This window comes from Eulemur rufifrons, chromosome 14 (assembly GCF_041146395.1).
Source record: "Eulemur rufifrons isolate Redbay chromosome 14, OSU_ERuf_1, whole genome shotgun sequence".
NCBI lineage: Eukaryota > Metazoa > Chordata > Mammalia > Primates > Lemuridae > Eulemur > Eulemur rufifrons.
Window position 1 is genome coordinate 14,203,048 of NC_090996.1, and position 25,683 is coordinate 14,228,730.

General features: G+C 51.7%; 1 protein-coding gene across 1 annotated transcript in view; it reads right to left on the reverse strand.

Moving 5' to 3' along the window:
* Positions 1-25,683, reverse strand: part of SDK1 (sidekick cell adhesion molecule 1) — an 860,282-nt gene that overhangs the window by 23,439 nt on the left and 811,160 nt on the right. Inside the window, exons 38-43 of the mRNA XM_069486624.1 lie at positions 23,916-24,053; positions 18,127-18,288; positions 17,329-17,454; positions 6,764-6,928; positions 3,375-3,512; positions 581-701 (exon numbers count right to left, since the gene is read on the reverse strand). Coding sequence (XP_069342725.1) covers positions 581-701; positions 3,375-3,512; positions 6,764-6,928; positions 17,329-17,454; positions 18,127-18,288; positions 23,916-24,053 — 850 coding nt within the window. The remainder of the gene's footprint in view (positions 1-580; positions 702-3,374; positions 3,513-6,763; positions 6,929-17,328; positions 17,455-18,126; positions 18,289-23,915; positions 24,054-25,683) is intronic.

Genomic DNA, 25,683 nt, shown 5'->3' on the forward strand with positions numbered 1-25,683 from the left:
CAGGTGTGAACCACCATGCCCAGCCTTCTTTTTCTTTTTTAGGAAGGTTTACTTCCTGCTGAAATTGGGAAAAGGGCAAAAAGGTAAAAGGCTTTGGCGGTGAAGATCACTCCTGTCTCGTTCACGTCCACACGTGACGTGGCGATCTGCGTCATTACAGGAAGACTTGGAATACATGAAGAGACGAAAACTACAACTACAGCCCTCCAGGTGAGGACACCAGAGTGAGCCGCCGCAGCCCAGGGTGACACCCCTGTGAACTAGGAACTCCCCAACCCAGGCGTCCAGCCAGTGGACACTCGAGGCCAGCGGGCGGCTGTTAGGTGTCCCAGGGCACTTCCCACACACCTGAGGTCCCACCCTCTTTTTACATCTCCAGAAATGTGCTGGAAACATCTCCAACCACTCTGCCAATCCTGTTCCTTCTGGAGTCAGTGCTGCTCCTGGTGGGTTCAGAGTCGTGCCCGTCGGTGATTCCTGAAACCACACAGTGGGATTCAGGAGGTACCAGGGGGCATGGGGCTGGCTCAGGCCCTGGGCAGGCACGTTACACTCCGGCTGCAGCCGCGGCCCCCCGTACCTGGCTCCGTTCTTCTTCGAGAAGGTGCTCTTGACATGGAGGTGGCGGCTGTTGAGCTCCAAGGCAGCAAATCCTCCGTTATCCAGGGTCACAGACTCCTCCATGGTGGAGACGCTCTTGCCTAAGGTCCAACCAGGAATCGAGGACAGAGCCGTGTTAGTGCGCCCACTGCGGCAGCGCCAAGCCACCCCGGGCCAGGGACAGGAGCTCCCAATTCTGGCTGCACGTGAGACCTACGTCAGCTCGCGAGGCAGTTGGAGCCGAGCTGGGGAGAAAAGCTGTGCACTGGTTATGGCGTTGGGGCAAAACGACAATATGAGCATTTCAGTGTTCATTTTGCCTGATGACAAAATACCAGTACTCTTGCTAGTATTTTATGAAAATGTACTCAGAATGCATAAACTTTTTAAAAGTTGGGGAAATTAAATATTTAATAAATTTCAAAATAAAAAATTCACAATCATACAACAAAACAGAAAGTAAAAAGTAAATTTATGGGAGTGTGCTAGCTAACGCACACTTGTACAGGGTTTCCTTCTGAGGTGATAAAAACGTTCTAAACTTGACTGCAGGAGCCATTGCACATACCTATGAATTAACCACTGAATTGCACACTTTAAAAAAAGAATAAATTTACAAATACATATCAAAGCATATTCTGAAATATATTAGCAGATGAAATGAATAAAAATAAAATTATGAGAAACCAAACAACATATAAAGATTTCCAACGCTTCCCACCTGATCTGCCGGCAAAGCCTGAGTCCTCACCTTCTGGGCCTGGTCTGTGTCCCCACCCATGTCACTGCCGATCCCTGGGCCCCTCCCCCAAAGGGCTCACACTGAGCGTGCCCCTCCCTCCCTCGGTGCCTTCCCACCTGCTGTTCCCTCTGCCTGGAAGCCCCTTCCCCCAGGTCACCCCTTCCCTTAGATCACAGCTCAAAAGCCCTGAGCCAGAGGGACCCTCTCCGGCCACCCAGAGTGACCCCCTTCTCCTGCCTAAGTGCATTGACATTTCTAAACCCCAAGGGGTTCCTCCCTGCTTGGGCCTGGCATCCCTTCCGCATGCCTGAACGTTCTATTGGTGTGCAACAGACAAAGCCACTGGGACACACAGCAGCGAGTGGGAGACAGCTTGCTTGGAGGGGGCTTGGGCTGGGGGGAGCGAGCAGGTGGGAGCCAGCATCGGAAAGGAAGTCAGGCAGGGCGGGGCGTCAGTGATGCTGCGCAGCAAAGGTTTATGTTTCGCATGTCTCCCAGGCAGGAAGGGAACATTCTGGTAGGCAAGCTTTTCTTTTTCCTAGGCTTCAATTATGATGTTAAATTAATACTCCTGGGTAAGGCTGAGTATCAGAAGCTGCAGGTCAGATCTGTCTTTTCAAGTCTGTTTTCCAGATGGAGAAGGAGAGTGAAAAGTGGAGAGATTTTCCATGCGTCAGACACAGGATTCGGTAATAGCATTAGTGCAGTAAAATGACATGCCACTCATACATTGTAAATCCCACGGGAATAAAATCTGATTTACGAACACTTGTTAGAAGTGAATTTATACAGAAAAAAATAAATCCTTTCTTTGAGGGATGAATTGCTTAGCGTTACAGAAGCAAATGGCGAGGAGCTTTAGGTGCCTGGTTTTATAAACCCCTTCGGCACAAGGACGGTGGGATGGAGGGCCGGGTCGGGAATCTGCTCAGCCGTCTCCTCGCCCCAGAGGCCTGACATGGGTTCGTCTCTAAGAACACCTCACCAGGGACCCTATTTTCTGAAAAGGGACCACAGCCGAGCTGATGGGAGAACCCCCAATGAGGGAGCCAGGCTCAGGGAACCGTCCGCGTGCCAGGTGAGATAAAAACAGGCCACAGTCTAGAGCTCAGTTATGGTCTGGTTATGCAAAGAAGTGTCTCACTGGTAATTATGAGCATTTTTAAAAAACTGACGGTAATAAAATGCACAAAGTACACTAATCCTAAGTGTCTGGGGTGGCATTTTTGCCGGTGCATCGAGGTGTGGAGAGCATTTTCAGTGCCCGCAGGCGCCTTCGTGCACCTTCCCTGTTCATGCTTCTCCGCCAAGAGGCAACCTGGATTCTGCCCCCTGGAAACACCCATTTGTCTGGGCTGTTCCTGCCCTTCCTATAAAGGACACTACCGCGTGTGCTCTCTGCGGCTGGCTTCCATCTGTTCCTTTCCCTAATGATGGCCCTTCACTCAGCAACGGACGTTTCTAGACGGAACGTCCACCCATGCCTGGTGTGGAGCTTGTGCCGGAAACACCACAGTGAAGCGGCCCTGGGAGGGCTCGGAGCCGGGCTGTGGACACAGGCAAGGTACAAACTCGAGAGTATGCAAGGCTGGGCCATGGGACATCTCTGTAGCTTCCCCCAAGCCACCCCAAACTATCTGACATGCAGCTGGTTCACTGTATTCACAAGGCTAAATACTACAATATTTCATCGGCTTAATGCTTTATGCTTTCTAATCATACAACAAAATACAATTGCATTTGGGCAAAGGGACAGAGGGTGACTGAGGCTCAGAGAGGCCAGACGACTGCAGGGCCTTCTCCAGGACACACAGCCAACCCAGGGCGGGCTGGGCCGGCACCCGGGTCCCCAAGGTCTAGAGCTCTTGCCTTGCTACACCTCGCTGCCTCCGAGGACAATCTGCTGCATCTATTTTATCACCGACAGGCAGGTGAAAGGGAAAAGTGGGTGCTGGCACGGCAGATCCAGGAGAAAAATAAATGTCACCATTTTAGCTCCAGGGTGCCCGGGGCACTTCAGGGGGTGTCGCACCTGTGCTGCAGCTCTTGTACTTCCTGCTCTGCCCGTGCAGGACCAGGGCGAACACCACGAGCAGGACGACGATGAGGCTGGACAGCGCCATCACCAGGAGGAACCACCACTCCTCGTAGAACGGGGCTTCCGCTTGAGCTGAGGAAAAGATACAAACCCACGGTGACGTGTGACAGCAGCTCCGAGACAGTCCCCTCCCGTGAACCAGGCGTGGGGAGGAGGGACGTGCTGGGTGAACCCGAGTCACAGGAGAGAGGAAACCACCCTCCAGCGGGACGAGGTTGGGCACCCCAGGCCCCAGCAGCTTTGGGAAGCAATTTTCCGCCTCGCCGCAGAACCAGGCCGAGGCTCCTCGGCACTCGGCCCCCGCCCTGGAGACGTCTGTGTCCTGGACCTTGTCCTCATCCTGCCCATCAGAGCCACCTGCCTGCCATGCTCATTTTCTCCTAATTTCAGCTGCTTAAAGACTCTGCCTGGATGAAAGAGAGGAAGGAACACAAGGTGCACGACGTCCTTCTCTCCCTGGTGCTGGGACTTCTCCCCAGACAGCGCTGAGCCCCCGCCTGCTCCCGAGCACCCCTTGCCCACACCACTGCCCCCACTTCCCACTGTTCTGCCTCTTCCTGTCTCCCCCAAATCTGTTCTTTAGTTGCCACCCGAGAGATCTCCCCAAGATGGAAATAAGTCACCCCCTCCCCAAATCCTTCAGGGGCTACCCGTCAGCTCTGGGGTATGGTCTGAGCCCGACCATGCCAAGCACTGGGTCCCACCGTACCTGGTAGGAACTGACACCGCCAGTGCCTGCTGGGTGTGTGTGTCTGCCCACTGTCGCCTGCCTACCAGGCCGGCAGCCCGTGGAGGCCGGGGCAACACTGGGCTCAACTACTGGCCCCTATTTTAGATATGTTTTTGAGAAATGAACAGAAAAGTTTTCATTTAAAAGCCGCTCTGAAGAAGGCTACTCTTCTTCCTTACGTTTTATTCTGTTTACTAAAAAGAGAAAAGTGGGAAATTGTTTCTAGGGTCTCTCTGCAGGGAGGCTGGTTCTGCGGCTACAGGAGCCAGGAAACACAAGCCTATTGCAGGCAGAGCCCGCGGCCTGCCTCCCGGCTGCCAACCCACGGAAAACACAGCTGCCTGCCGCGGAGCAGCTCACCGGGGAAGGAAGAATGTGCCCAAGCTGGGGATAACAAGGAGAAATTGGCCTTGGATAATGTGACACCACGGGGTTGCTTAGGCGATGACAGTATTTTAAATCCATCAGTGCAAGTGGGTTTTCTGGCCACACATTAAGTCCCCCATGTAACTAGTGCAGCCAACCCCAGCCGCCCCCGTGTGTGGCCCAGAGCGGCCTGGCTCCGGCGCCTGGCAGGAAGGAAAGGCCTCGGCTGCTCTGAGGGCTCCTCACTCCAGGGCAGGGCACCCGTGCTGCTCGGGCTGTGTCCTGGTGCGATGCCACCAGGTGACGCGCCGCTGGCTCCTCTGACGGACGGTCCAGCGGGCAGCAAGGCCAGCTCTGGATGGCATTTCAGAGAAAGGCTCCAGTCACAATGCCCCATGAAGGAGGCCGAGGGAGTGTGACCAGCCTCTGCCATCAGCTTGCGGATGTGCAGTAAAAACTACGTGAATTTGGAATTGCTTTATACCAATTTTTCATACAGAAAACACATAAGGCAGATCTTGAATTACTGAATTGGGATGAGGGGTGCCGGGGGTTCCTTATTCTCCCTACTTTGGGGTATGTTTAAAATTTTCATAATAAAAATTAAGGAAATGAGAAATTTTTGATTTTTCTAGATATTATTCATTAAAAAATGGAGCCATCCTCTGGGTCCCCTTCTCACAGTCCTCTGAGTGCCCCAGAATCCCAGGGCACCCCTAGACTGGGGTGCAGGGCTCAGGGCCCCGAACTTGCCCACAGACCCTACCCTTCCTCCAAGCACGTGGCAAAGAGAAGATGAAGCTGTTTTCAGTTTCAACAAATGCAGCCAGTAGCCTAAGCAAATCTAAATGCAGGGAAATGAAACATATTTTTGTTGTTGTAAGGAAGAGGAAGAGTGAGGCTGACTGACAGCCCAGTGTCTCCCGGCTTCTGGCCTAGACTCTACTTGCCAGCCCCAGACCTCCTGCTCCTGCGAGCTGCTGCCCCTGTCTCCAACCACCTCGTGTCACCGTCCTCCAGCCACCCCTCACTCAAACCACCAGTGCCCTGGCTGGCAGCCCGTCTGCACATGGGAATCGCTGCCGAATGGGAAAAACAATGCCCAGAGCCACTGACATCACCTGGGGTGGGGGCCCAGTGAGAGTGTTCTTAAGGTCCTGACGCATGAGGGTGGCAAGGGGGGAGGACATGACAAGTGACAGCTTTGCCTCCTCCCCCATGTGCTTCTCCCTCTCCTGGGGCCCTTTAGTGACCAGGTGATGAGGACTTTGTCCTGCTACTCTCTGCCTCCTCCCTGGGTTCCTCCTCTGTGGTCACATCCCATGCATCTTCCGAATTCCCCAGGAGAAGCCACCCCCACCATGTGTCACAGCTTTGCCATGTTGCTGGTGACCACGGACACCTCTGTCATCTCCCTAACAGGCCTGCTCCAGGAAGAAGCCTTGCCATGGCCTCCTCTGCCACCCCGCCCAGAGCAGCCCAGGGCCGGGGCCTGGAGCCTCCCAGCAGCCTCCCAGGAATGAGCATAAGAAGAAAGGCCTGGCCCAAGGAGCAGGCGGTGCCACCCGCACTCCATCTACAGGGACAGTGACAGGCACTGGCTCACTGCACACCCCGAGCAGCCACAGTCCCCGAGCCCCTCTGCATCTCTCAGGAAGGCCCCAGTAGGACACGACCTCTCTCAGGTCGTCCAGCGTTAACATGTCCCCTGTGGCCACTGGGGCTGTGTCTGCACTTCCAAAATCACCCGTTGCTCCCGGCAAGGACGTGTCAGCCAATATAGAGGCCCAGGGCTCTACTTTGCTTGGAAACGCCTTCACCCCGTAGGGGGCACTGCTTAGCCCAAGCTGACCACTCTGACACTTGCATAACTCTGATTTTTAAAAGATATGAGAAAACAAATTAAGAATTGCTTGAGCACCGTGTGGCAGAGAAATCTTGTCAATAGTGGAGCTGGTGGTGCAGGGAGTGGCTCTGGGGCCTGGGGTTCTGCCAGAGGAGAGCTGGCCCCACGGGGCTGCAGGGCAGGGAGCTGCCCAGGAAGTTGGTGGCACTCGGGACTGCCAGGACTCAGACCACCCTCCACGCCACCCTCCGCACCGGTATTTCTCCAGGCAGCCCCGTGACTAAGCCGGGGAGCCCCACGGAAGCAGGTACATGTCCTCTCACTTTCCACCGATGGCTCCACCCTGTCCTCCCTGCCCCTGAGACCCCTGGACACCCCTACCTGACACCGCCGTGGAGGGGCTGCTGGGCTCCCCGTAGCCCACGTCATTCACAGCCACCACCCGGAACTCGTAAGTCACGCCCTGCCGGAGCTTATCCAGGCTGAGGGTGTAGGACGTGGCGCTCCGCGGAATGTCCTTCACGAACATGTCCCACAGGCCTTCATCTGCAGAGGGATGATGAGATGAGGGCAGAGGTTAGGAGCGCTTGTCCCTAGGGGTGAGCCCCATGCCCTCGGTGCCCGCTGCCTGGCGGGTCAGCTCTCGGCCAGCCTGGCTGAGGGCTTCAGGGTGTCAAAGTAAGTGTCAGAGGCCAGTGAGGGTCACACGGGGGGAAAGGAGGGAGATGCATCCTCCCTCAGTGACAGACCAAGCTGCCTGCTGGGGAAGGGCATTTCTTGCCCGTTCTCCTTGCCCCTAAGTGTTCCCGTCGGCTTCCAGGCCTTTCCCTCTGGGTCGACTGGATCTCATCTTTGGGATTTCTGGCTCCCTCTGGCTGGCTGCGATCCCTGCACACCCCATTACTGACGGTTGTGATCCTGCCAACAGCTCCCGCTGCAGCCACCCCACTGGTCACCCTCTGGTCCCCGTCCCTGTGCACACCGAGCGTGGTCCTGAGGTCTCTGGAGTGCCCGGGGGTGTCCCACCTGCATCCTAATTGGAAACAACAGCCAGCCAACGAGTCAAAGTGGAAATTTGAAACAACAGCCTCTTTGACCACCTGGCCGCCAGCTCTGCCGTGCTGCTAAGGCCGCCCCATGCCACGCTGGGCAGGGGCCGCAGTGCCCCGCGCGCAGCTTTACATCGTCCGCGTGGTGCCGAGACCTCGCTCACAGCAGGAGTACTTGGATGGCGGCTGATGTGGAGACGCTGGACTCGTGGGACCTGCACGAGCTCCATGAAGGCCCCTGCCAGGGACCCTTCCCTCACACCGGGGATCCCTTACTGGGCTTGGGACTTACAGCCGCCCCCCAAATCACACCAAGTGCCACCCTCAAGTCTGAGCATCCCTTGGAGTGGCTTCAGCATCAGTCCTGCCCTAAGATCATTTACTTTTTAAATGTATGCTCAGGTGCCACCAAATATTAGTATAATTTAAAAAATATATATATTTAATTTCAAACAGATATTTGTACACCCACGTTCATAGCATCATTAATCCACAGTAGCCACAGGTAGAAACAACCCAAGGGTCTATCAACCAATAGGTCAATAAATAAGTTGTAGTATATCCGTCCAATGGGATGTTATTCAGCCTTAAAAAGGAAGAAAAATCTGCTACAGCAGATGAACCTTGAGGATACTACACCCAGTGAAATAAGCCAGACACAAAGGGACGCATCCTGTATGACCCAGCTTACACGAGGATCCTACACTAGTCAGATCCACAGAGACAGAAAGTAGAACGGAGGTTGCCCAGGGCTGGGGAGGGGGGGGTGGGGACTGTTTAATGGGGACAGAGTTTCAGTTTTGCAAGTTGAAAAGATTTCTGGAGATGGCGGGGGTGATGGTTGCACAATAACGTGAATGTGCTTAATGCCAGTGAAACATGTTTAATGGCACTTAAAAATGGCTACAATGGTACATTTTAGGTTATGCTTATTTTACTACAGCAAAAACATAAATATAAATGGAATTTATTTAAACTCTGACATACAGGAAAACATTAATAAAATTGAAATTCAAGCCAGAAAATCTCATGTAAAGAGGAAGGAAGAAGCAAATAGGTTTGTTTCTGAGGCAATTACCCACAGTGCAAGAGAAGTGACCAGGGAAATCTGTCATCAAAGAAACCACCGACATCAGAGCACCAAGGCTGAAAGGACAGGGTCTGGGGCTAGACTGTTGTAAAGCTTGGACCCACCAACTAGCTGTGTGACCTCAGGCAGAGTACTTAACCTTCCTGTGCTTCATCTTTAGAATGGTGATAACAAAGTCATCTACACCATAGGTTTGTTTCAAGGATTTTAAGTTAATATTTATAAAGTGCTTAGAATAGTGCCTTACACATAGTAAGGACTACATGAGCATTTGCAAAATAAAACATAAATTCAATCTCTACAGAGGTTGTTTGGTTACAAAGTGGGCTCAGAGCCCAAAATGTTCGTTTGAAGTAGCAATCCTACATGAATTACATTTTCTTTTATAGGCACAGGTATGTGATCTTTTAAAAAGCAGGCGAGCTAGTGAGGAAAAGCCATTTGAATATGCAAGGCCATGTGCTGACAGCCTCCAGGGGCGGAGGGTGATCCGGAAACCAACCTTATCACACACCTTGAAGCTCCAGATACGCTCAGATGGATTAGCCCAACAGTAAACAGGAAGAAAATTGCTATTGTATCAGTCTATATTTGCAGAGGATTTAGAGTGTGCGTCAACTAAGTCCTCCCAGTTACAGGTTAATGAGGAATAGATGTGAATGAGATTTTAAAGGTACAAATCTCTGGACAGGCAGAAAGGTAGTCTGTAGTCATTTCTCACCAAGATACTCATGGCCATTAATGGTGTCAAAATGGCAAGCCATGGCTGGCCTAAGTCTTTTCTTTCCCTGCTAAGATACTGAGGTTTATGCACAGAATGATTTTTGTATGTGATTTATGTTGTGTGTGAATTTTGCATGAGAATGGTGGGGAGTGGGGCTCATGCATTTCCTCTGCACAGGCTTCTCCCTTGGCCTGGAGAACCCCTTTGCCTCCTCCTCTCCTGCCACCCCCATTTATTGATTCACAGACACTTTAGTGTCCATTCTTTGGTCAGGCCCCGTTCTGCCCTTCAGGAAATCAGATGTGATTTCTGTTCTCAATGAGCTATTCACAGGCTGTGGTCCAGATGGAAGAAAAACAACAAGGTCATTTTACTCTTTCAGACTCACCTTTTCTAGCCCAATCTTGACCCCACCCCACTTTCCAGGAAGGGATGTTTGCTTCTACCAACGGGCTTCCAGAGCACATCATCACATTTACCTGCCGGTTTGCACCACTGGGCTCTTGGATTTTTTAAGAGCTCAATACATATCTGTTGGCATTATCCATCTAGCCCCCATCCCTCCATCCATCCATTAATTCAAACACCCATCCCTCCATCCATCCACCCATCCACCCACCTGCCAATCCATCCACTGGTTCATCATCCCATCCACCCATCCATCTCTCTTTGTGTCCCGTGGCCTTTTTTGGGGCCTAGTGCAAGCAGGCTTAGTAAATAATAAACCACCACCATTTAATTTAGTGCTTACTATGAGCAAATCACCGTTTTAAGGACTTTAAATGTTGAATAAATTGTTTTCCCTCTAAAAAAGATAGACAATTTTATACTGTGAAAGAGACTAAAGACAAAAATACAGACTCTTATAAACTGGGTGTTGCTTAAAACCCTTGAAATTAAGGGACTAAGACTACAAAATAGTTTTTCAGACTGTTCTAAGAAGGGCTGAACACCTCTGCAGTGGGTTCTCTGAATGTCTTTTGCATTAATGTTTCTGTGATGCCTTCCTACTACTGAGGGAAAAAAAATGATTCCCCTTCCTCTACGATCACCTAAAGGCCACATTTTATTTTAAGCGCTCTGTCATAGCTCCAGGAATTGTACGCATTTTTCATAAAAACATTTTAAAATATTGATACAGAATCTCAACACAGAACGATTTATTTAGCAATCCATTTATACTCAAAAATGTTGGGAGGAATGTCATACCGAGAGAATTTCTTTCTGAATTAACAGAAGAAAATGTTCCTATTTTTATTCTGCTTAATTCTGCCTTCACAAAATCAGCACATTTTACACTCCAGTTAATTCACTGGGCTACGTATCCACACTAATATTTACACCAGGACCACGCATGGGTAAGAAAAAATTTGGCAGCCGTTAAAGCATCCACTCTGTTTCTCAACTGCGGATTGTTTTTCTCATTCGTATTATGCTGTTAAATATCTCAATAAATCAATGATGGAGAAAAGTATCTCTACAAATTAGGAGGAAAAAATAACATTACAGAACTATTAGCAATAATGAGATTTGTGCAACTGATTTTCCACACCCCGGGGGTATCCCCAAGTGCCTGGATTTCCACCTCAATCCATCCCGAGAGGAGAGCGGGGCCTTTGAGTTTTTAACAGCCAATTCTGGGCACATAGTTCAGCCCGTTTGCAGTTACCTAGGTGAATCTTGCTGGAATGTTCTGAAGACCCCAGCCCGGCTTTGCTTCCCCACCACGTGAGCAGCGTCAAGATCACGGGAAAACCTAGGACTGGCTGGAAGGGAACAGTCATGGCTCTTCCAAAGCCACATCAATGAATGGCTGAGCCCAGATGCCTGATTCGGGCCCCAAACTCCGTGCCCGGGCCAGGGCTGTGAACTTCCTGGGGGCAACGCCCACCTCCATTCTGGCCTCCACTGCTGACATCTGGGGAAGGGCTGGGTCCCTGCAGCGGAGGGACCCCCTCACACCTGTCTGTCGGGCCCACCCTTTCCTCCCTGGCCACCTGAAGGACACCTGCCAGGACTCTCGGTATAGAAACACTGTTGGAAAAACACCACTGAGGGGGCAGAGAAACCACTGAGAAAGAAACTTCACAAAATATTCCTAAATAAGCCACACTGTCATCACAAACCTAAAATCCTGTGACCTCAGAAGGAAAGATGAGCAAGAATCAACGTGTGCAAGTTCAGCTCCCATCTGGGTGGTTCTTCTACCCAGACTACAAACCACTTGTCTTTATTTCCTTTATTATGTTGTTTGGCTACTTAAACGACAGAAGTGGATAATATCGAAGATCCCCCAAACAGGCAATCTCTTCCAGGATAAACAGGTTTTGCCATCCCAGCTCCTTGTTTCCAGCCAGCAGGATGAGTCAGCCATTATCCTTCCGTGCCAGCGTCTCCCCCGCCCAGACGGTAGGAGGCACATCTGTTCCCAGACAATGTCCTAATAAACCTGGAAACATGATCGCCTCTTTTCTGAATAGAGATGGATCCCAGCGCGGCACGTCCGAGGGTGCGGCGCTCAATTTATCCCTCCAACGCCCGGCACAGAGCTGTGTGCTGCAGGTATCAGGGCAGACGTCATGCCAGTGCAAAAGTTTGATTTCATGGACAATTAAACAGGGTCTCCATGCCGCATGGAGCTGTCATTCACCGCCTGCGCTCGCTGGTTCCACTGACTCACACAGCCAGCTGCTCGGCTGTCAGCTTGCAGCTCCGAGCAAATGGAAACCTGTCAGTTGTTTATTTTTTAAACACTGCCATTCCTCTCTGTTCGAATGGTCAACTAGGTGAGAAATTTAACCGAAGCAGGTGGGGCTTAAACACGAGGCTAAATACATCTGATAAAAAAAATTACCTGTGTCTGATCCTCATTCAAGGCAGGAAATGAAGGATGGCCTGGAAGGGAGCCCAGCCCCGGGAAGGAAGGGGACGCTAGGCTGATAAGCTGTCAACAAACTCGGTTATGAGGAAGACCAGATAGGCCCGGCAGCACCCTCTGAGCGCGGCTGCAGCCCTCTTGCTGAATTTGCTGACTTGGGAACTTCCATGGATGTTAAACCTTCGGAGAAACACTGATTTTCTTCTTTGTTCAATTGAAAACTCCCATCGCCAAGGACTGAAGATGAACACAATGAACGGGAGGGAGCTGGGAAGCTCCCAGGAGGACGGGAGAGGGGATGGCTGCTGCCGGGCAGTGTCCCCTCAGGGATGAGACAAGGGGCCAGCCTCCAGCTCCCGGTTCTCAGCTCTGAGCTAAATACATAATTTGTGGAAAAAGCAATTCAATGTCTGCCTGCATTGGGTACACTCTAAATATGTATTTCATGGCTGCTTTGGAGAGGAAAATATATTTATAGTTCCTTTAGTGCCATTCCAGTCTATTGTGTAAATATGTAAATTAGGCTTCATGATCTACACAGTAAAATGCCTCGGAATAATTTGTGTAAATAAATCATCTGCATATGCCCACTGCACAGTTCCCACTGCCTTCCCGGGAGCTTGCAACACCGATTCGCAGGAAACTTGCACACAACCAGAGAAATGAATGTGTCAGCCCGGTCGTGCTGGCGGAATCCAATGGCGATGTCCTTGGGCCATGCTCTCCCACCACCGTCTCGGGAATAAGAGGGGACCTTGTGTCCGAGCCCGGTGCTCATTTCATTAGCTGCTGTTCAGGTCTGTGTCTCCACGTTATGGCGGCAACGGGGGCTACTCAGAAGAATTTGAGGGGTTAAAGTCGGAAGCGGAAGGAAGAGGCAGAGGCCACACTGCCATGTGCCCGGGCTGCCCAGGCCTGCTGCCCACCCTCCCTGCAGCAACCACAGCTCCCACGGGCGAGGCAGAGATCTGGCGGGGCGGGGAGGCATCAGGCTGAGCCGACCGCCCGGACCCCGGGCTGTCCAGCACAGGGTGCCCCGTCTCCCACTGCCCTGTGGTGAGGGCTCCTGATTTGGCCCCTCCTCATAAAAACCAGAGCCCGTTACGCCTTCAGTAAACCACTCCCTTTGCCCGGAGAGTGCCTTGCCAGAGAGCTTCGGTGGGGAAAATGAGATGATACAGCACTTAATGCTTTGTGTAATGAGGCCTGTAATAGATGACAGCTGAGATCCAAAGCCCTCAGGTGCCGCAAGGTGTTTAAATATTGACAATCCATAGAAGCGTTTCCTTTGACGAGTTGCTGCTGGCCTTCGTCACGGGGGTGAGGGGCGTCTTTCCCAACTTTCTGTGAGAGGCCACGGGTCCAGCAGCCTGCTCTGGTTCCCTTAATGATCCGAAAGGGGAAATCGTTGGCAATCTGCTTTCCAATGTCAAGTAGCAAAGCGGACGCGAAAGCAAAATCTTTAGCGCTCGTTGGTAAAGAAGGCATCTTGCCACGTTTTAGCTCCCTGTGGGTCCATGTCCACTGCCGGCTCCACGCCTGCCCAGCTCAGACCTCCCACTGACTCCCCCACGTTTGGGCAGCTCCGCCAAGGCATGGGGCTTAGTGTGACCCCCAGCCGACACGCCAATTAGTTCTCATTCACGTTGCCTCCAGACCCCGGATGCAGCACGTCTGGCCAACAGGCCTCCCATGTCCTTCAGCTTGGTGGGCGGATGAGCACGTGATAAGCAAAGGAGAAATGAAACAGCTCCCCGGGGAAGCCTGAGAAGCAACGCCTTATCATCTCTTTGAAAATGCCCAAAAGTGCTGACTAGCGTTAAGATGCTAAGCCCAGGCACCGTGGCTGGCCACGGACGGCACGTCCTCACAGGCTGACGTGTGACAGGAGGATGCTCTTTTCAAAGGCGCATTGGTGCACTTGACTGAACAGGCTGGGGAGACCATCCATGGCTTTTTAAAAAATCACTATTTTAAAATAAGCTTTTTATTTTGAGGTATTTGTAGAGCCCCCTACAGTGATGAGAAATGATCCAGAGTGAGCTTGTGTCCCTTTACTCAGTTTCCCTCACCGGCAGCATCTTGCAAAACTATGCTACCGTGTCACCACCCAGACACCTGCGTGACACAGTCGAGATGCAGACGTCTCCTCCCTTTTGCAGCCACAGGTCCCTGGGATTCTCAGTCTACAGCCAGGGAGACAGGCACTCAGGTGGAGGAAAGCAGGCAGCAAGACTCTTCTGTGGTTGTTAGTGCAGGCTTCTCAGTCTGTTCTTGGCGCCATGGGTCCCTTCGGTAATCTGTTGACCCTTAAGGACGCCCTCTCAGAATGGCTTCAGATGCATAAAGTAAGATCACAGGACACCAATTACATCGGCAATGCTTACAATGACCTTGAGACAGTTCCTAGCAGTCTCTGTCTCCTGGTGGTGTCAGAAGTGAACATTCTGGGTGGTTTCCTCCGTGCCACTTTTTTAGCCAGATGGTTCTTTGGAAGATGTGTGCAGAGTTGGGTTTAGGTGACCTGTGACCACCATTATCCCAGAGCAACTTAGAAGTCTCTGCTTCTTCATGAACTCATGAGATGACAAGGTCTAGCAGAGAGTCCACAAACGGTCGTAATTTCAAAGTAATGACAAGCATAAGCAATATGGTGAAATGTCTGTGCTAGCTGGATTGTCATAGGAGAGTATCCGTGATTTCTATTGCTGTCACAGGTCCTACTGTTGCTCATATGGTTTCTCACCTATGATGATGGGTTGAATTTCATCCCTGCCCGCCACTGCAAATTCATATGTGGAAGTCCTAACCCTAACAACTCAGAATGACCTTATTTGGAAATAGGGCCATTGCAGATATAATTGGTTAGGAGGAGGTCACGCTGGGGTAAGGTAAACCCTGTTCCAATATGACTGGTGTCCTTATCAATGAGGAAATTTGGATGCAGACAGGCACACAGGGAGATCACCACGTGAAGATGACCACAGAGATGAGGAGAAGCAGCAGTAACCCCCAGGAGCCAGGAGGGTGTCCCGAACAGCCTCAGAAGGAACCAGCCCTGCCGACACCAGCCCTGCCGAAGTCCTTGATCTTGGACTTCCAGCCTCCAGAACTGCGAGACAAAATTTTCTGTTCTTTGGGACACCTAGTCTGTGGTGCTTTGTTATGGCAGCCCTGGCAAACAAATACACCAAGTTCATAATTAAAGTAAATGTTAAATTTCCGTTAGAGATCAGTGAAAATAAAAATGTATTTTTTTCCCCTCTGAGTTCATGGATCTCCTGAATTCTGTCCATGGGCCCCTTGGTGGGCTTGAAGAATTAACAAAGTAACCTTTGTAATAAATGCTCTCCCTAGATTTGGGGAGGAAAAGTTTGAGTTGTTTCCTTACACCGGGCCTCTGCAACCCCTCAGTTGGGGCCCAGATCTTGCTAGGACCCTCCCTGCATAGCTCTGGCACTCTCTGGCCGGGCTCTTGAGCCAAATGTCATCAGTAGAAGCCAGTTGGCTATTCCAGGGCCATCTGCTTCAAGGTGTGGGGGTTCCGGTGCCCACGGAAGGCCCCTGCCAGGCTCAGATTCCTCATTGATTTGGGACCCACTGTTTCCAGCACAGGACAAATGCCTCGCTCAGGCTAGCAATCCTGAATTTTTGAATTCTTGAGCCAAATACATTTTCGTGTTGCCTTTAAGTAGACATTTTTTTTTTTTTGGTCTTCTGCACTAGCTTTCTCCTTAGAAGTTTCTAGAAGGCAATTTAACTAGTCATCTTTCAAAAGCAATTTGGTGGGGGAGGAGGGAACAAATGACTCTGACACAGTGATGGATGTAACTTTTGGGATCTTTCCTCCTGGTCTAATAGCCTCTTTAAATATTAGACTAAAACGGCTCCTAGCTCTGCAGCCCATCTGGCGGGCGGGGTTTGATGGTTCACTTCCCGAATGCCTCCCTGGCACATCGCGTATTTTCATGCTCAGATGTTCATGATTAACTGTGCAACCAGCTGAAGGTCACCGTGAAGCTGCTCAGTGCTCCCTAGGCCTGGTGGTACCTCCAACTCCGAGCAGTAATATCCAACTTAACCCATCAGAAATTCATTTTCCAATAATGTCCGTCCTTAGTTATTAAAGTCGAATGGACGGAAGAAAATTCTTCGGGTGAATAGAGTTGGAAATGGATCTTAGACCTCATTTTCAGAAACTTAAAAAATGAGGCAAATGATGTGCCAGTGTCTCTGTTAATAAGAATATCCAGTGTCAGAAACGAGCGTGACTCTTCCCAGCCCGCGTGCAAACATTCAGAAGCCCGAGATGAGTTCCTGAAACACTCCCGGATCTCACCAATGAGTAGAAAATGTCTTACGTGTCCCTAAGTTCTCCTCCACCTATTTCTGAGAACGACAATTACCACCCTCTTAAGTGAGTGCCATGTGGCTGAAATATCTGAATCGAATGCCCCTGGGGTTAATAGCACAGCTGTGATTATAAACCCGAAAGGTGGAGAGTGAGACATGAGCCTCTTCTTCCAACACAACTGCCCTCTTGTCTCAGCTGTGCTGGGGAGATGCTGAAAGAGAAAGTGGCCAAAGGCTCTGACACTGAGACTCTTAGGAATGTCGCTTTCAGCAGGGCTGAGACACCATTCCTCGGCCCGGATGAGATAGGGAACTGGCAGGCCCTGCTAAACACGAGGCAAAAGCCCCAGCCACCCTGAGCAAAGACAGGATGTGGCGACAGAACAAGCTAAGACCCGTCGAAACCAAGATGGCAAGGAAATTAGCCGCTGCGTGGCCTTGCAGCTCATCACACCCCAGCTATACTATGTCAGTAGGCTAAAGGGAACTCCCGCCCACCCAACGGCAGTTCTGGGAGGGACCCTAGAAGTAAAGAAAAGGGAGGGTTTCCAGTTTTAGGAAATTATCATCCCTTTCCAAGAAAGAACATGAATATTCCTGCTCTGCTTAGCCTATGATTAAGTCAGCTTATATTAAAAAAAAAAAAAAGACCCATAGGCACTGTTCTCAGCAGGGAGAACTAGCCTCTACCCTGTCTGTGGTGTAGATCTTCTGTATTTCCCAAATAAACTTGCTTTCACTTGATTCTGTCGGCTCTCGCCCGAATTCTTTCTCTCGCAAAGCCAAGGACTCAGGCGGACTGCAGTGGACCCCAGCATTGGAGCCTCTTTCCCGTAACGCCGACACCCCTACCTGAGGGCCTGGCCTCTATGACGTAGCCCGTGGTGGGTGTGTTGCCAGCGCGTCCCTCGGTCCACTGCAGGGTCAGCTCAGAGGTGGACTTGGTGACCAGGACATCTCTGGGGGAACCCGGGGACCCTGTGAGATGAAGAAGAGAAGGGAGGGTGGACATGTGACCGCAGGGGCTCATCATCCCCTGCACGGGGAGATGTCACAGCACGGGGTCAGCTCCGTCAAGGCCCCTGGGTCTCTGGGCAGGTTACTTAACCTGGCTCAGCCACGGTTTTTCATCTTAAAACGGGGAGGCTCCCAGAGGCCTGGGAGGGGAGATGCGTGCCGGGTGCCCAGCACCGCGCCAGGACCCCACGGGCTCCCTGAACATCAGCGCCGCTGCCCACGGCCTCAGAGTGCGGAAACAAAGACCAAACCATTGGCTGAGCAGGACGTGACATGGCCCTTCTTCAAGACATGGAAACTTTTAAATTTTCTTGTTTATTTCAAAAATCCAGTTCACTTATTTTCTCTTATGTTCTTCCCAGAAAAACAATACAGGCTTAACGCCTAAGAGTTTGCTCGTCTGTACGTTCTGTACGTAACAAGCGACCCTGCAGAAATTCACATGCACATGTGATTGAGGACTCCCAGATTGCCCAAATATCCCTGAGTTTCTGGCGGCTCGGAGTCACCAACACTGCTTTGCTGAGAGCGCGGACAAACCCCCAGCCCAGGGACAAGCCCCCAGCCCGGGGAGCAGGGCGAGAGGCTCAAGTTGGCCCCGACGCGGAACCTCTGCCCTGGAGTTCCACTCACCCTCCGCGGGCCCCGCCGTGACGTTGGCTTGGAGCTCCGGCCCGTAGGTGATGGTCCTCGCTTGAACACGGAAGAAGTAGGTCACCCCCTTTGTGAGGTCCCGCACCTTGAGCCAGCGCTGCCAGTTGCCCCTGACTTCCACAGTCACCACCTTGCTCACACCTGGAGCCGCCAGAGGCAAAGGGGAGAGAGGAGCTTGGCTCAGCGAGGCGGCTGAGCCCTGTCTGCGCTGCCGCGATAACAAGGAAACGGGCCCTACAGTTTGCAGGGAAGTATTTCTTACAATTAGGAGGAGTTTACATGGTGATAATAGCCAATTTTCAGCACAGATAAGTGTAATTAGAGCTTAAGCTTGATAAGTGGTGCTGACAAAAGAAAGAGCGGAAGCCGACAGCACGGAGAGGAGGAGCCCACCCCACCAGTGACGGAGGGACACCCAGCCCGTGGGCGCTGGGCAGGGGCACGGCCCACCTGTCTCCAGGACGGGCTTGGTTCTGAGGTGTACAAAGTCCTCCTGTGTCACTGGCATGGTGACTGCCAGCTCCTGACACAGTCACAGGGTAGAGGAGAGGAGGAAAGAGAAGCCGGGAGATTTAGTGAGACCCCGTGAGGGGCCTGCAGCCAGTCTGTGGCTGACGGGCTCCAGCAACTTGACCGAGGATGAAGAAAAATATATTCACTGCTGCAAGCACAGGTGCCTTGGTTCAGAGGATGATGGCAACAGAGACAAACGTTCTCATATATACATATGTAAGGAGTGAATAACGTAAAAGTCTTGCTGGTTGTATTAAGTATAAATAGATAATGGAGATTTAACATTTTTTGGGAAACTATATACTGCAAATTATGCAAATATAGCACTTTCCAGAAGGAAAATGGGGTTCTTAAATAAGGTTAAATAAGTTTGAAAGTGATGTGGTTTTTTTTTTTTTTTTTTTTTATAAAAGGTAAATAAGTTCTCAACTTCTCAGAGCTTTCAGTAGACTAAAACCTATCAAACGTCTCCTGGAGGAGGAGGAGGGAGGGGGGATTTCCAAGCCCCCACGGTCTTCCTGGAGGAGAGCTGTGCTTGGTGGCTGTGCCTCCTGCCCGGGCCCCGCTGGCGGCCCCGCATCCCACGCCCGAGCTGTGTAGCCTCGTCAGCACCTTTGGGACTACAGCGGCCTTGACTTCAGAACAGAAGAAAGTGCCTTTTTAATACAAAACAGACCCATCTTTCAAAGCCATCAAAGCCAATTTCTCTAATCCTAACGACCTGCTAGCTGGTTCGCTGTTTTCATATTATGCCTTTTATAAAATATTTATTCAGCTAAATTATTTTCTTCCAAATTATTTCAGAGCAATTTTGGCTACTTTTGAGTGACCCTCCGAATCTGGGTTTTGCTGTAGAGAAATGGGGCATTTCTGCCCAGAGAGTCTGCCCCAACCTCGTATACACGGTGACAGTCACAGGCAAATGAACCAGGTAGCGCCCAATGTGGTCATGCCAGACAGCAACTCCTTCTTTGTTGTTAAAAATGCCTTCATTCTCCCGGAGCAAAAACAAACCCGTGTACAGATTCTCTAAATTCCGATCCAGTAGGAGCCAGAGCTAGTCTGGCCTTCCCCCCGGCTTGTGTGTATCAGAATTTTATTTATTTAATCAATTTTTAAACGATGCCCTGCATTACACAGCCTCAGGGTACAATCCTATAAAATACAACTGTTTAAAACATTTTTCAAAATATAAAAATAGCTCTGCCATACAGTAAGATTCCTAAGAACGTGGCTCAGTGCTTGGGTGGCTTGGTACCGCAGATAACAGGGTGCCCGCAGTCTCCCAGGGCTGCTCCCTCAGGGACCAGGGACAGCACACAGGACAAGCCAGGACTGTTTTCCTGATGGAGTGACCACAGGGACCGCCGGCACCACGTTGCTGCTGTGTTCTCCTCTCCCCTGGGCCCAGCTGATCGGTGCTGGGCAGGAGTTTGCAAACATCTGGTTCTGAGTGAGCAGGAGCCAAAGCAGGTCTGAGGATCTGACAGAGTCACTAATAGGTGAGATCATTATTTGCTTTTAGCTATCAAAAGATTTCATCTCCAAAACATACTAAGTAGGTAGCAGGTCACACACATGCGCGTGCTTGAAACCATGAGCGTTTAACTTGCTCGCCATCCTGCTGGGCTGTCCTCCGGCCGCGCTGGCTTGGCTGATCTGGGCCAGGCCCAGGCATGTGTCTGTGGTCACGTGTGTCTGTGAGGTGTGTGCTCAGACATGTATCTGTGAGATCCCGGCCCTCACATGCCTGAAAGTTGGCTGGCTGTCACCCTGAGGGCAGCTCAGGTGTGTCCACATGATGGCCGGGTTCCAAGAGCAGTTGGAGGACCAGGGTGCGTCCCCTGTGTGCTGCAGGGCAGCCTCCACCTTGGAGCGGCCACCTGGTGGGTGCACAGGGATCAGGAAGTCTGGAATGTGGGGCTGAAACCTGGGGGTCCGGATGGGTTGTTCTCCTGAGCAGCAGAGAGACCCACCCAAGCTGTTGCTGCTGAGATTCTCACAGTCTGAGGAAAAAACGAGGGAGCCACAAAGCGAGAGAGCTCTTTCCTCCTCTTGCTCTGATTTCAGAGCACGTCGTGCCCATTGGAAAGCAGGAAAATCCAGGCTCAAAGAGCCAGCCCTTCTCCACAGACAAAAGAGTCAGTGCTGGTGATGGACGGCCCTATTACCTGTGAAAAGAGGTGACAATGGCTGCGACTGAAGTGACTCCACCTGTTGTCACCCAGGGGAGTGACAAGCCCACAGTCGGCTGTGCAGTCAGCGGTTTGTCTGGAATATGCAATGCTTTAATGAATCCTCCTCATGCCCCGTCTCTGAAGTTCACCTTCACACCAACTTTCAGAAACACAGCACAGTAGACATGCTCTAGTCACATGGCAGCGTAGACCTTGGCTCTCGAATCGGAACACCTGGGTTCCAATCCCACCTCTCTTCACCATTCCCAAAATTCAGGCCCTGGACAACTTCTTTGTCTGCAGAGAACAAAAGCAGCAGCTCCACTGCGGAGCTGCGATGAGGGTTTAGCACAGTCAGGGCCTGACTTGCAGCCAATGCTCAATAAACACCACCCACCACTACTGCAGCCGGTGGGATCATGGGTCGGGCGCACACTGAAAGTCCATGTGAGCTGAACTCGCTGAACGAGATCATCTAAAAGGAAGTCTTCCAAATGCTCTTTGAGTTTCCCGATGATACGAAACTTGTCATAAAAATGAACAAGAAACCGCAACCTTGGCAACTCAAGAGAAATGATACGTGTGGCCATGCCCCAGGGCACAAGGCTGGGGAAGGTTGTGTGGAAACCCAGAAGCAATTGGAAGAGAGTAGAAGTGCAGAGAACAGGAGATCACAGAGCACGCAGAGTCCCCTGCACGGTGTTTCTGACTGGGTGATGATCCACAGAATGGTCTTGCCCGGAGAGCAAGTGCTTGTCTACAAGACCAAGAGCGGCTGCCCAGAGAGAGGCCCAGAGTTGCACACAGTGGGGTTTCTAGAGACATTCTGCAAACCCACTAATTACAGAAGGACTGGGTAGCAGAATAAGTGGCTTATTTGAGGAAGAATGGGAAAACTCAAGCTGTCTCTAATTAGGAAGGATCCATAGGTCAATCAGAACTATAAGTTTTTGACAATCATTTCTCATTTGAGTGGCTCTCATTGGTCAATATCCTTGAAAAGTCACTTGTAACATGGGCTCGCGGAACCCACGTGTGTGCACATGCATCCGGGAAAGGGAGGGACGCTGGTGGGCAAAATGGAAGGTCTCCGAAAATTCTCTACCGTTTCCCTGCTCTGTGAGCAGGAACAACGGGCATGTCTCCTCCTGGGGCCTCAAAGGCAGCCACGTCCAGGCCACCGGTTCCCAGACAGGTGCTCGGTTCTGAAGCGTATGAGGCGACGTGGGCCACAGCCTCTGCCCTCAAGGCAGCTACCCCACATCAGTGTCACTCCTGTGCCCTCTTTGCCAGGTTAAAACCACGTCCAGTATCACCTCTGCATCCACTGACTGTCTGAGACACATTTCTTTTTCCTTCTCACATTTTCATGTCTCTGATTTGGAATGCTAAGAACTGATGAGATGCAAGTGCAGGGCTGTGGTTTACTGGATTCCTTCTTTCCTAGTACTTCATAAAATAACGATGAATCTTACAGTCAATGGCATCTTAGATTCGATGAAATAAAATCTAGTGCTTAAATTTTCTTCTCCAAATCAACTCCCTGTTTTATCTAAATGCGCTTATTTTAAAAGGAAACTTTTATCACTGCTTTAAATGGAGAGCCAATATTATTTGATGTGCTGGTTGTATTTTTTTCCGCCTAGACATTATATAATCTATAATTTTTACAGTCTGTGGATATCACAGAGAGGAAACCTGCCCTAGGCCATGGGCTAGAGGCAGCTGGACTTATCCTCGGCCCACAGTGGGGTGAGAAGGAAATGCCCCCCAACCTTCTGTGGACAATCAGTGTCCACGTTGTGGGAGAGACGGACGCAGAAGCAGTAAAAATAATACCAGGGTGGGTGACGCCGGGATGCAGCTGGCTCGGGGACAACAGCAGCCACGTGAACAGAGCAAAGCCCCAGCTCCTCCTTCCTCTCCTTCATAGGGATCTGGGCTCCACCTTCAAAACACACCTCTAATCCGGCCACTTCTCACCTCCCCACCATTATCTCCCTTCCCCAAGCTCCTCCGCCCAGCCCGACAGGCCTCCTTCTTGGCTTGTCTGTGGGATCCCTGCAGCCCCGTCCCCTCAAAGCCATCTTAGTTTCATCTTTTGTTTTCATGTGTCATTTGTTTTCAAGCCTTTGTCATCTCTTCTCTCAAATTCCTTTGTGTTGAAACCTTTTCTCTGCTCTTCTCTGGAGGGTCTGTTTCTGGTTGATCTAGGAAGTGTTGAGGTGACTTTTCATCCGTGGCATTTAGTCCGCAGGATCCTGGTCTTAGGGTCTTGGTCAGATCCTCTCTCTCCCTTTTCACTCCTGAGCAAAGTCTACCATGGCCCCACAGGCTCCTGCCCCGCTGCATGGTCTCTTGCTCATTAAGCCCCTGCCTACCTCAGGGCCTTTGCATCTGCCAAGCCTTCTGTGGAAGGTCTTCCCTTGGGCATGTATGTGCCTGGGTCCTTGTCATCCGGTTCTCTTCCCTATGCCTCTCATGTGGTCCCTGGTCTCTTTTCTTCATAGCATTGACTACTATCAGATTTTTGTTTGCTGGTCTGACTACTGGTGTGTTGCCTCTCTCCCCACTGGAACACAGACTCACTGGGTTCAGGACAGCAAGGATCTTGATAAACAAGTCAGTCAAGATCCCTGCTTTCCTGGATCCGTAGAGTGCAACATCTAGAACAGCACTTGAGTGACGAAAGAATGGCGGGGCCCAGAGCACATGTGAGCACGCTGGGCCGCCAGCCCCCTCCTAGGACATCTATGACACTCGGGGGGCCAACAGGTTCCAAGTCGAACTCAGGGTGGTCTCCACTGGTGACCACAAGGACAAACATCTTAGGACGAACAGGAGAGAAATGCCGCGGGTGTTACCGAGACCAGTCAAGGCAAGTGCACGGCGTGGTCCGGCGTCTGCCGGACTCAGACCGTGAGGTCTGGTCTTGGCTCCGCCTTTCCTCCACCAGGCCTCTCGGCAAGTCCCTTTGCCTCCTTCCGGGAGGTTCCTCGCCTGGTCGAGGACAGGTGGGCCTCGCTCCGCACACCGTGGGGCTGGGGACGCGTGAGGCCTCCCTGTGCCCTGTCGTACCTTGCACGGGAGCCAAGGGCTCATACACCACTCGGTAGCCCTGCAGGATGCCGTTGGCCGCGGCGGGCTCGCCCCAGGAGACGTTGAGCGTGGTGGAGGTTATTTCCGAGAACGCCAAGAAGCTGGGGGCCCCAGGAGCTGGAGGAAGAGAACACAAAGTGACTCCCATGAAGGCTCCTAGAGACCATATCCACACGTGTCTGTGCCTCCACATAGAATAAAAATGTTATTAGATGTTACTTTCAACTCAGTAAAAGTGTAAATGCCACAAAATGAGAAGATTTACTGATCACTTCAGAACTTCCTGGGATCAATCAGAAACACAGACCCCCCTGGGACGAGCCGGGAAAATGACAGTGTCTAAACACAAAGGAGCTTGAGACGAAATGACAAAGTCATAAAAATGAATAATAGATGGAAACAGAAAATGAAATGCAGATAGCTCCATTTTCTAGCAATTGCTGGAGGATTCTGAGGCTCTTGTCCTTCTTCGTGGGGGAGGAAGCCCCTCTTTCCCCTCCTCCCCTCTCCCAAGGGGCCTGGAGGTCTCCAAAGGCAACTCTGCCTCCTCCATCTGAAACCTCCCATGACATTCAGCCAGCCCAGAGCATCCCCTCTTGGTCTGGGGAGAGGGAGGAGGCCACCTTGAGCAGACACAGAAGGCCAGGTGTCTGGCCTGCTCACGGCTCCCCTTTGCCTGGGCTCCGCATGTCGGCCTGGGTGGGGACCTGGTCCCCTCTGCCTGGGTCCCCCTCACTGCTCAGAAGTGCCTGTGGGTTGGCACTGCCCTTCCCCTCTCTGCTCTCCCTGCAGTCCCTGGGCCCTGCAGCCCGTACCCTGCCAGGCCCACAGCACCCGAAGTGGCCCCAATCCCTGCCCCCTGCTCTGCTCACATCCTTCCAGCTCAGATTCCAAAACTGGCCCCCTTCGGGCACTGGACAAAGGAAGCTGCCCTTGTGACCTGGTCATAGCCAGCCCACGGGAGATGCCAAGGAGCCCTGACCCCCAGGAGGCTGATCGTCCAGGTCGCGTATCAGCAGCTGAGCCCAGCGTGTCAGGAGGCCCAAGACCTGCGTCTTTGCCCCACAGCTCTTGAACCTCACTCTCCCGGTCTCAGACGTCAGAATCTTACGAAGGGCCTCTGAGAGCCCCCAGGACCCAAGGCCAAGCTGCCGTTTCTCTGGGAAACCTGAACAGCCTTGTAACACTCTCAAGGCCACCAGGGAATTGTAAGATGCACTGGAAAAGTGTTCTGCTCAAAACACACACACCCTGTGTGCGGAGATAAGGCCACAGCAGCACAGCCCCTGTCCATGATCTTGGAACTGGCCTGTGGCACATGTCTGTTGAGCTGTTTAGGGGACGCCTGGCACTGTGGCCTGGCCTCCATACACAAGATCACTGGTGTATGGATCCACCGGCGAGGGACCGTGGTGAGAGTCCCCTGAGGAGCTGGGATTGACCCTGGCGGTTGTGAAGGGCGCCCGAGCTGCAGAGGCAATGCCCTTCCTCCCCTCTCCCCTCCTCGAGGGCCCTGGAGAAAATCACGCTTTGCTCCAACCCACTGGACTAACACTGACTCGGTGCCACCATGTACCAGGCTGAGGCCAGGCACGGGGAAACCGCATGACTCAAGCCCAGTCCCGCGTCCCCAGAAACTCTCAGCCGCACAACGTGGTGCGTGTTGTGGCACAGGCAGAGCGCAGAGCCTGTGCAAACAGGCGCGTTTCGTCCTGCCCGGGTGGCCAGGAACCACTGGGGAGGTGAC